Below are 12,037 nucleotides of genomic sequence, written 5' to 3'. Positions count from 1 at the left end.
TTGTCCACATCCACTAGCGTTTATCTATTATTTTCACATTTACCATTGCTGATTTTCGTCTAAAAACTGAGTTAGCACGAAACAGTTAATGAGATAGCGTTTCAAACACCCAGTTGCATGTCTCCTAAGTGAATTAAGCCAAGTTAGGTATAAATGACTATAACGAATCTGTGTGGCTCCCGAGGTGTCGCGGAGCGCATAATACCCCCTCCGATAGGAGAGCGCTCAGTCTCCAACCCTCTTCCCGTGCATGGTGACGTCAGACTCCTCTTGGCAGTCTGGAAGTCACTACGAGAGTGGAGCCGCTAGAAGGATACACAATTAACCAAGTAGGGAAAGAAGGAGAGGAGACATTCTCAGTGCCAGGCTTCGAACTGTAAAACTGGGAATATTTCCACCGTCACAGCGGAAGAGTAGCTCCGATTTTACCCCAAAACTGGGGTAGCGTCCGCGACACTCCCGCAATGGATAGAGTTTTAACTTGTCTCCTTGCTGCGGTCAGTTTACTGGTTTCAGTTCGAGGACAAGTATTCAAAGGTAAGACTTCTTATTACTTTGAAGTGTTGCAGAGTACAGAAAGCTCATTTGAAGTAACAAAGATTCCGTCAGTCGCCAGTGAAGGCTACTCGAAGTTATCGTTTTCGTCTGTGCATATACACACGTAGTTCTTCACCTTAGACAAGTTTATTGGTCATACTAATATATAGAGATCTTTTCATTGTTTAGGGGTTAAGTTCTGTACGCCGTTGTGATGGAATGTGGTACGGTTGAGGCATTAGTCAGAATAATGTTCGGGTTTTCGCCCACAAATTGTTACTCTACCCTCTCTTCTCAATGACGTGCTTCGACTTTGCGCAGCTTAAACTTTTAATTTAGTCAGCACTGTGGAATCTACAAGACCAAATTCAGCAGTATTATTATATGAAGGTTTCTTTCCATTTTGGAAACAGGGTGTGTAATTCAGAGAATACATAACTACCACGGTTCTATCCCTCCTTATAAGCGACGTAGTTCTTTATTCGTGTTTAGCTAGTTTGAGTCCATGTTGTGTGCGCCCTATATCTGGAACTGTTTGAATTTAATCAGCTTCATCTGAAGTTCGTCTGAATCAAGAGTCTCACCGCTTCTAAACACAGAACAGTCTATGCATCCAATAAATGTCGCCTTTCTTCTTAACTATTAAGTAGCCTTTACAATCAGTGTCTAATGCGATGAGAGCGCTGAGGTTTCGTTGTAAGTGTCTTAATAGCTTGGAAGCCTAATCTGATCAATTCAAGCCGCTGCTTTTTATAGATGGCGATCTATTTTTATGCGGTTCGTAAAGGGGCAACCCATGTGTAGCCAGCTGGTGTTGTAACGAGTTGTTTGTACTTCAGATTTCAGAATTTATTTGTTAAAAATGTGGGCTACTTTATTTTGAGGTGTCTGTCAGTGCTTCTTGGCAACTTGCCAAAGTGAACAGGGAAAGGTTATTATAATGGAGTATAAAAACTCGATTGCAATATATGGCATATGTGACTAAAGGTCTCGGTGTTAGTCAGCCTTTTGTGTAACTGTACAAAACCTACTTTATCGCAGTTACACTTGGTTTGGGCATTTGTAATATTTTCAGTCAGCCACGTAATGCTTTGACTTAAAGTAAATTATTGGAAATCAGTCTGAGGTGTTCTTTTTTAAATTTGAGATAGAACTGACATGAACTGGAAGAAGATACAACTTTGCGATTGTTTCTGTTATATGTATCAATTTTTTCACACCATTAAACATTAGTTTACAGGTAAGTCTACTCAATGTTGGTCTGAAGCTATTCAGTTTCGCTTGGGGACCATTGTACGCTTTTAAGGCAGTGTGGTTAACTTTCTGTAACTATGTATGTCTTTTCTTCATCACCAAATGTAACCAAATTTGTCTAGGCAGCATCGTTTTATTCGTGTGCGCACGTCCAGTGGCTTCATTTTTCTGATAGATCACATAACGTTACAGGCTACCACTAGCAACTCTTTGTCATTCAATTAAGTTGTATTAATGAACATTACTGGCATATGTATGTAAACATCAAACACAAAACATCCAGGTTAGTGGAGATATAATGAGAAGTCCTAACCTCCGTCTTTCCACAAGCCTTCTTATCTGTCTCTAAACCGAACAAACCAAGAGTCACTTCGAATGATGCAGTGCTGTTCATCCGCTGTCAAACGGTCGGTCTCCCGTTTTTTGAAAGGGTCGGCCTGATGGTGGCAGCAGCGCTTACATATAGGCTAGGCACACAGTACAATAGTTGGTATGAGTGAGGAGACACTGTTCGGAGCCCTTCGAATAACTTCTCATAGGCCTTCATATTGAAATAATAAATATACCCATATTTTGAGCAACTAAGATGAATTCATTACGCGGTGCAAATGCTCGCTGTATTTACTTGTCAATTGGGGTAGCTAAATGAAAGGAACCGAACTGGCAGTGAAATTAAAAATGCAAATCGTGTGCGGCTTTTTATTTAGTTAAAATGTATTACTAACACAGTAATTAAAAAGAAGCGGCAGTTGTTATTGTCCCAAAATGTTCTATGGCTGCAATCACAATCCCCACATGGATAACCGTTTACTTTTCTGATAATGCTGGCAAGGAAAGATTTATTATTGTAGAATACGTTTTAATTCCCCACACGAAATGCTGAAACTCCCATTAAAACCGCGGCCCAACTAGCAATTCTCCAGGAGTTGTTACTAGCAGCTCCGCGCATGTTGACCCTGATATGAAGGGCCGACTTTGCGCCCCTGGAGAATATTTTGACTCGTGACAAGGAAACACAGGATATCCTCTCAGGTCTTACCGCCTGTGCAGCCTTTTACTGCGTCTTCCGTGGATTGAAAGCTATAATTGTGTTTTTTTTTTGTTGCCAAGCGGTAGATATGTCATTGTGCGTCGTGGTCATTGTTCTGTTTGCTGAACTTTTTGACTAGGCCTAGTTCCTTTGGATCAGACGTGTGCTAACACACGAGGACGGATTATTAAAGAATTTGTCCTCTCAGCTGAAGCCGTTGAGCAGAGTTTTTAATTGTGCCAGGGGGGACTGCATCTCTGTGAATCAGTGGGGAATACAATTGAATCTCTGCATTGGCTACAGAGAAATTACTCTCTTTGGACTCTCTTTGTACAACAAGAATAACACTTACTCTCATTATAAAATTCTTCTCAGGCTCAGATCATTGCACTCTATCTTCCACTGCCTTTTTCTGTGCAATCAGTTGATGCCCCTTGGCTTAAAGAACTTACTGTGGGCTCTTTCCTGTCCAGCTTACTGAGCCTTCAGCCAGGTCACCCACCCTGGTAGCTTTTCAGCATGCTGTTGTAGAATTCCATCTTGTCTTGCCGTATTTGTTGTGGTGGCAGAATGCAAACAGTTCTATCACTCTGTCTGACCTGCCTCGCTCCCACGGCCTTTTCCCAGTCCACCTACACAGTGTCCTCGGCTGGCTGCTTGTCGAAGAGCTGGTGGGCAGCAGAGCTAGGGCAGGGCTAGGACACGGGCCGATACAAAGCTGTCAGTTTGACCGCATCGGGGACCGTAATCACCCATTAGACTGCACAACTGTGCTAAAGATGCTGAGCAAACGCGGCCGAAGCTAATTAAAGCCGGCCCTGTCTTTCCTGTTGGGAAAACGCGAGCGCCGAAGAGCTAATGAATCATCCGCATACAACCGTCAGGGCCGCGCAGAGCAGCACGAGGTGGCCAGGTGGTCTGCCAGTTGATTGCACAGTGCACTTCCATCAGGCTCCACAAAGGCGACTGCTGATAAAACAGTCCTGGATGCGATCAAGTCCTCTTGTCTCAATAGCTGCAGCCGGATACCCGCATCACATTCCTTTGTAGGTGACTATGTCAGTCCGTGAGCTGAGAAAAACATGGCTAATTAATCCACAAAGGGCCAACAGCGGCCTAATTTCATGTGGGCTTTTGATGGGATGATATGAGAGGGAGGTAGTCTCCCTCTGTCATGAAAGGAAAAAGGCGGGCCTCTGTTTCCCGTTGCTGACATCTTATTTTTGCAGGTGACACACTTTGAGCAGGTGGCTGAGATCCCGTGTGTCGGTCTCTCTCCTCTTTATTCCCTCCTCCTAGTGTATGACCACAGGCAAATATTTCCATTACTGTCAGCCTGCATCTGCGGAAAGCTCCGGATTCATTATGCCTCTTCTCCCCTGGGTTGTTAACGGTGTGCGGGCCTAGTTTGACTTCGATGTGTTGTTCTCTTAAATGTTCGCCTGGCCTAATTAACGAGCCGAAAATCCATTGTTTCATCGGAGGAAGCTGTGAAATGGTCTCCGACACTCACATGCTTCAGACAGGAAATGTGGCCAGGTCACCTCATTGTGGCCTTCACAACGTGTGCGTCAGAGACATGGTAGAGAGGATGAGTAAGTAGTCTTTACAAGAACACCCCGTCCGTCTAAAACCAGAGAAGAGACAGTGCCCTTCAAAATAGGGTTACTTTGCTCTCATTTTGTGCCGTTTCTAATTGTTGCCGAGTACTTCCATGGTTTTAATCCTCACATTTGTGTCTGGACTAAATAGAGGAGGCATACATATTTGCCTCGGATTCAAGGACCATGTAGTGCCAATTCTTGAGAAAAAATATTTATTTATTTTTATAATGACAGTTTAATTATTTTGGGTACTTTTGGGGCACACTGGCTATATTTATTGCCCAGCTAGAAGAGGGCAAGGATTTTGAATGGATCTTTATTAGTCATTTTAATTGCGGATGGGGGAAGGGTGAGTGTTGTGTGCAGGCTGGTCTTTAGATAGGGGACGACAAAGTGTTTGATGTTGACTGATGAAATTCACAGCTTAGTGTGGCCTCTCGGAATGTTGCCCATCCCATTAACATAAGTTTGTCATGTTTGTCGTTGTATTTGGCCTCCAACCCCACCACACCCCACCCCCCCCAAACTCTCTTCACCCCTAACCAGCTAAGAAAGGCTTATATTAGATCTCATCAACTCTACCCTGAGAGAGAATAGAGAGATGTCAAATTGATGTCAGAAACATGGCAAAACACACTTTTGCACCATGTGTTGACTTCTTTATTCAAACAAATATTGAATGTGCATACTTAACACACGGGTATCCCATCATTGCCCTGGCTGTCGTGGTGTCCCTGGTTTGTGCTACACAACTTCTTCACCCTCTCGTCCATGAATAGTGTAATTAACGGCCCGCATTCTGCCTTGAAAGCCCCGTCTTAAGCCCGCTAAAACCTAATCTACCACACTGAGCGGTAGGTTCAGGAGTAGCTGTGGAGTGGATAGGGGTGGATTTAATAGTATTAATAGCCCCATCAGTGAGTGGCCACATTCAACCTGTCATCTCCCAGGGGCCCGTAACAGCCCTGATAACAGCACTGAATGCTGGGAAACCAGGAAGTGCCTGTGTTTTCTCTGCCTGACACGCTGAAATAACGGCCAGAGCAGAACTGTGTTAGTGTTTTTCCACAACACAGCCCCCACCTTCCTCCTCTATGGGCATAACTCTCTTAATAACAGAAACCCCTCATGGCAGTGCCTTGACGAGTGTTCTGAGGGGAAATGAATAGTGAAACATTGCTCATTTCAGAATCTGAACTCTCTCTGTTTGTCTGTCTTGGCAGTTACCGTAATTATTTTTCCTTCCGAACTTAGGCGGCACCACTGAGTCTCCGAATATAGATAATGAAAAGAGCTTTATAATGAACGACTCCCACGAATAGCACTGAGGCTTCGCCCGCCTCAGTTATGATGCATTTTATGGACACTTTCAAAAGCAGGAGCAGGCCACCAACACACTGTATGGGGTTCTGCTTGCTGTTTGTGTCTTACAGCTATAAGACGTCTCATACGAATCTGGTTTAAAGAGGCTTAGAGAGGCCCCATATGAGCTAAAAACGCAGACGAACACCACGAGGGGACCATTGTGAGGCAGGAGTTGCTGAATGTGCACCTCCATATCTGAGTGGGGGGGATTAATCGCTGTAAGGGTCAGCGGCCCTCCATATTAAATATCGCCGCCCGAGACGCTTGCCAGAGGCTGGAGTTAATCCAGGAGCCATGCAGAGTAGTGGCGGGTATTAAGACAAGGCGCAAAAAACAATAAGCCTAAGGGGGAAACGATACAAGCAATAATCAAATCCCTCCAACTGTCAGAGGTGTTTTGGGGAGAGGTCGGAGGGGGTTGGTGGGCGTAGGAGGGTGGTTCTCTGAAATTCCTAGCAGTTGTGGGGTCTGGCTGGGCTGTGGGTGGGGGAAGGGAAAGTCGAGAGCTACTCAAGAAGAGTTTCTGTGTTCTCTGTCACTTTGCATAGGTTAGAGTGGAAAAGCTTTTGAGAAACTTTGCTGCAGTTGGTTATCATTGGGAGCCAAAAAGCATTTTTTAGGCTCACAGTAGGACACCTCTTCTACCTTACGCTTTCTCTAGGTACCGCAGGTGTTGCTCGTGGTGTTGTCTACCAGCGATGGGAAGTAGGAGAAAGCCTCTGGAACATTCTGAAATATTCTCAAATATGTGTTCAAAGGCAGGGGGACTGTAAATATTTCATTGCGCATTATATTTCATCATTAGCATTAGCGTAATTATCATAACTGTCCCAGGCACTTGTCCAAGAGGATCCATCTATGTGCATACAGCAGTGGGAGATGAAAGCAAGCACTTTATAGACCACAGGCACTAATGGGGTAGAGCAAATGGGGAATAGGCTGTGTGAACAGCGGGGTTGCCAGAGGGGGATCGAGCTAGCATACCCCTGAGAAGTGTGCTTAACCCATATCGCTACAATAAATATGCAGCTGAATCTATGAATTATATGGTAATTGTTAGCTGAATTGGCCATCTTGCGTGCTGCGAAGAATGGCGTCCTGCAGGAGTGGAAGAAAAATCACAGGAGATAATTGGGCTGGGCTCGTTCTGTTAGGAGAGAAGGGAATTAATCTGAACAATAACATTTTCATCACAGAAGATGATCTATCTATCTATCTATCTATCTATCTATCTATCTATCTATCTATCTATCTGTCTCACTTTGAAGTGCATATGTTATCTTCCAGTCGTGTGTATGTGTATGCCTGTGCCAGTTTGTGTGTGTACAGTACACCTTGTCACATTTCTTTGTACAGTCACCTGAGTTTGTGGGTCCTGCTTTTTGGGTCATAGTTTCTCCTCGGACCTCTGTGTAACTGAGTATTTATGGTTTTATGAAGGACCCCAGGGCTGGGTCTGCTGCTCTGCACCCCATATTTCATCTGTCCTTGATTGATGAGCCTGCGTATGTATGTCATCCAGTTATAAGCTGCGAGAGCAGGGGAGCATTTGCAAGGAACATGGGAGATGTCCCTTGTGGTTTGGCCAATGTTAAGTGAGGTTAAGAGTACTTTCAAAAATTAGAACAGTTGAGCCTTTTAGGGCTAAACTAGTTATCAGAAGGAAGGAGGTCCAGCAGCAGAAGAAAAAAAGCAGGCCAGGACCTTCTCCTGGTGTTTCTGGGACTCACTGTCATTGTGCATTTTAAAACTAGATGGGCCGTTCTGATTGGGTAAAATTAGCCAGGGCTTCTATTTTCTGAATAATGTGTATCTTTAGAATCATGGTTCTTCTCCCCCGGTTCCCATTCAGAGTGCACTGAAGAAAATATCTAAGCGATATATTTGAGGTTATTTATGACGTTCAGGGAGTGCAGCGCGAGTCATAGTCAGTTGGTTGCCTGTTGCTGAGGTCACAATAGGCATTCCAGGCCTCACAGGGAGCATTCCTTGTGTGGAATCCAAACATAATTATCCAAACATTTACAGACTTCATCACTGCGCTATTTCATTCTTAACCTTCCCCAGCCCAGCCCGCATAGCCCCCCCCCCCCCCCCCCCCCCCCCCTTGCCCCAAGAGAATTATAACACAGTTTGTCCATCAAGGGTACTTGAGTAGAATGTTGACCGCAGGAGGTAATTTGTGCAACATGAGGAGTAGTCGTGGGGGGTTCCTGCACCGGAATGATCTCGACTCACATTTTGACTTTTTGATTTTTTTTTAGCTGCTTGGCTCTCAGCACGTTTGTCAAAAACCCCATCCCCCTTTAGGATAGGAAGCCCAGTCTTGCGGATCTCAGCAGCTGAAGACTGTGGCTGTCGTAATGAGGCTCGCGAGCATGGCCACCAGTGCAATAAAACAAGGCTCCTCGAGGTTCACCGACGAGACGGCAGCATGAAATAAGCCCTCCAAGAAGATAAACGAGGCAAATCTCAAATGGGCAAAATCCAATTGAAGGCAAATTGGGCAAATCCCTCTCAGTTTAGATCGGTCTGGAAAAAAAGGCGTGCTGTGTGGTACAACTTGGGCATTGCGGGGGGAAAAAGCCTTTGTGATTTTTTTTTTCTGCCACTTGCTAAACTTTTTACTCGTAATTCCACCTAATCCCGCCACTGAAAATGGAAACAAAGGCGTCTTGCAGAAGAATGTCCCCATTCGCTCCTCACGAATTGCACTGAGCCAGTGTTGATAAGACACTTGCATCTCCGAGATGGTGGGCTGCTCTGCATCTGCATGGACTGCTAACCCTGACCAGCTTCAGCACATCTCTCCATAGAGACATTCTGGTTGGCCGAGAGAGTCGCCCAGGCAACCAAACAGGCAGTGAGATAAGCAAAAACTCGGCTTGCATTGAAAACATCAGCTGAACAGACAGATAGAGAAAAACCCACTGAGAGAGTGGGACAGCCAGTGACACCGATAGCCAGGCTGTGTTGACTCCTTTCTTGGTAGGTAGACGCTGAGTCCAAAGCGAGCCAGGAATGCAGATACCCCCCCCCCCCCTTCTATTTCCGGGAACCTAGAATCTAAGAAGGGAGAAGAAGGAAAGAAGAGGAAAAACAAACAGACAGACAGACACACAGGCAAGGAAGGAAGGGAGGCAGGCAGATATGTTGGCATGCTGCAGGGGTCATGGAGCCCCAGGCTTTTCCACGGGCACTGCATTAACAAGGGCAGTCCCAGAAGGGCCCCTCCAGCTTAGCACCAGCCTGGTTTGCTGTAGACTTTCTCTCTCTGCCCAGCATCTCTCCGACAACCACCCCCTCCTCCTCTCACTCCTCTCACCTCCTCTTCCCTCCCCACCACACCCCACTGCCCCAGGCTTAACCTCCCCAGACGCCGTGCTCCACCAGACTTAACACACATCATTTCAGCCGAGGCCTAGTGGTGCAGCAGCCCTGGCCCTTAGTTGCCTTGCCTTGGCCCTTGGATCGCTGAGAAGATGTGCTGAGACTACAGCTCCAATAAAGTTCCACTAAAGGATGTTTGTTTTGTTTTGTTTGCGCCGTTGTTAAATTTCAGGGGTTGGATTTAAATGGCCGTCTGGTGTAAAGATTGTGTAGTGAAGACCAGCGATGTGTTTGCTGCAGTGTTTTGCTAACCGATACCAAGTGTGACGGTTGCTAACACTCCATATCAGGGGTAATTAATTCTCTTCTCCTGGGGCAGGTGCATTTCACTAGGCTGGCATAAAAGGGCATAAAGTGGGTCATTATCTTTTCTCATTTTACCGTGGAACACTGCACCCCCTCCCTTACCCCCTCCTAGCCAATTCACTGCTTGCCGTCCCTTATGCTAAGGCACAAAAAGATAATAACTCCCTTCTCCTCCCCAGCTCACTGACTTAATGCTTGTCTAAACCCAAAGGTTAAGGTCAAAGCCTTTCTGGTTGTTTGCAAGATGCACTTTTACAGCCGCTGTGCTACTAGCAGCACTGTGTGAAGCACAGGGATATAGTATACACTCTCCACGTCCACCCACTTACTTTTTTAGCTTAAGCATAATGAAATCTAAAGGCATAGGATGGTGTATAATCCATAAACAGTGATTCCACTGGGCTAGCCTCTATTTGTTTATTTATTTTTATTCTCAGATGCAGCATAGCAAATAATGAAGGCATATGTTTACCTTTAATTCTCCTCACCCTGGGAGATGGATTAAATCGGAACAGTTTGGTGTTGTTGTGAGGATTCTTAAGCGCTGCTTTTAGGCACGAACGGTCCCCCCTGGCCCCTGCGGTGGATTTAGCTTTGCGCGGCTGAATAGGGAGGTCTTTCATGGCTAATAGGGCCGCGCATGGCGGGACGCAGCAACCACACACGCCTTTTATTGGCTGTCTTTAGTTACCGGAGGAGAGGGAACATCAAACAGCAGGAGCTACCGTCCTTGCTGCTTCAGGGAATGCAACACACACACACACACACACACACACACACACACACAAACACACAAACACACACTCATGCAAGTAGGCTAAATATACACATGCACACACACACACACACACACACACACACACACACACACACACAAACAGAAACACAAACGGACCTACACCCACTAACTTCCACAAGTATGTGTGTACAAAATTTGTACATACAAATATTTAAGCAATCAGCCACATATGTAAATAGATACCTATCCCTCCTCACTACACACACACACACACACACACACACACACACACACACACACACACACACACACACACACACACACACACACACACACAAGCACACATACTAATGCCTGAATAAATAACACTGTGTCCTGCCAGAGACCTGAAAGGCTGGATGTGACTGCCATTCAAAACCGCTGTCCTCTAGCCGCTAGTCTGATTTTACTCTCCCCCTCCCCGCCCATGCCTTGACCCCCCGCTGCTCTCCGGGGACTATTTAGCCTCATATAACCCTCCTCATCCCCCCTCCCCCCTTTCTTCCACATACACACACACAGATACCTACATTGGCGAGGGGATGTGTGGTCGCACACACACACACACACACACACACAAACACACACACAGACACACACATACCTACACTGGCGAGGGGAAGTGTGGTCGTACACACACACACACAAACACACTCACACACACACACACACACACACACACACACACACACACACACACAAACACACACACAGACACACACATACCTACACTGGCGAGGGGAAGTGTGGTCGTACACACACACACACACACACACACACAAACACAAACACACTCACACACACACACACACACAAACACACACACAGACACACACATACCTACACTGGCGAGGGAAAATGTGGTCGCACACACACACACACACACACACACACACACACAAACACACTAACACAGACACACACATACACACACACATGTCCACTGGCGAAGGGGATGTGTAGTTGCTTTCCCCTGAAGACTCCCAGAGAGGTGTCAGGGCCAGACACTGATATGCTTTGGCGTGGGCCCGCTCGCCCCACCATGGATTTAGAGGCCATGAGGTTCTCTCACGTTAGCCTTCTTTTTTTTCCGCATTCTTCAGTGGAGTTGAGGAGACATCAAAATCTTATTTCTTATTCTTTTTTTTTTCTCTCCCTCTTTTTTTCCCCTGATCCAAATCCCTCTCTTAAGCTCTTGGTCGGGAGGTGAGAGAGGAGAAGAAGAAAAAAAAACTCAATCTCTCTCCCTGTGCTCTTGTCTGCTTTCACCTGACTATCATAAGACTCCAGTGGTACGCTCGTTTCCCATCAGGATTTCAACTTTTTTTCCCTGTCTGTAGAGACGTCAGGCTCTGTGTAAGATCTCAATGCTGTTTCTAAGAGGATACAAACATCACCATAGAGACATCTGTCCAAAAGCAGTCGTCTGCAGCTTTTAACTGTTGTTAGGAGGGGTTAGAGGCATGTTTTCCAAAAACTGTCAAAAACACATGTTTAACCCATGAATGAAAGTCAATGAGATATAAGGCACTCATGCTGGTGATATCTCTGTGATCTTTGTTTACTATTTCCAAGCCAAGGGGAACTTATACGTTTAAAGCACATCCCACAGGCTCATTAAAAACATGTTTTTTAGGGTTAATTATATATTCTTTGTTCCTCAGTTTAACAGATGTGACACAGATGAAGTCTAATTACCTCTCTACGTCATAGATTTACAGTGAAACCATTGGTGGCCCTGCTAGCCCAAGTCATTTGATTGTATGCATCTTG

At 45.6% G+C, this 12,037-nt stretch overlaps 1 protein-coding gene across 21 annotated transcripts in view; it reads left to right on the top strand.

The window, feature by feature from the left end:
• The first annotated feature begins 238 nt into the window (after window positions 1-238).
• Window positions 239-12,037, top strand: part of ptprma (protein tyrosine phosphatase receptor type Ma) — a 193,268-nt gene continuing 181,469 nt past the window's right edge. For all 21 annotated transcript variants that reach the window (XM_031583787.2, XM_031583786.2, XM_031583784.2 and 18 more), the window contains exon 1: window positions 239-537. In XM_031583787.2, the coding sequence (XP_031439647.1) occupies window positions 465-537 (73 nt within the window). In that variant the 5' untranslated portion in view covers window positions 239-464. The remainder of the gene's footprint in view (window positions 538-12,037) is intronic.

Source organism: Clupea harengus, chromosome 17 (assembly GCF_900700415.2).
Source record: "Clupea harengus chromosome 17, Ch_v2.0.2, whole genome shotgun sequence".
Classification (NCBI taxonomy): Eukaryota; Metazoa; Chordata; class Actinopteri; order Clupeiformes; family Clupeidae; genus Clupea; species Clupea harengus.
This window is presented reverse-complemented; position numbering and strand designations above follow the sequence as displayed.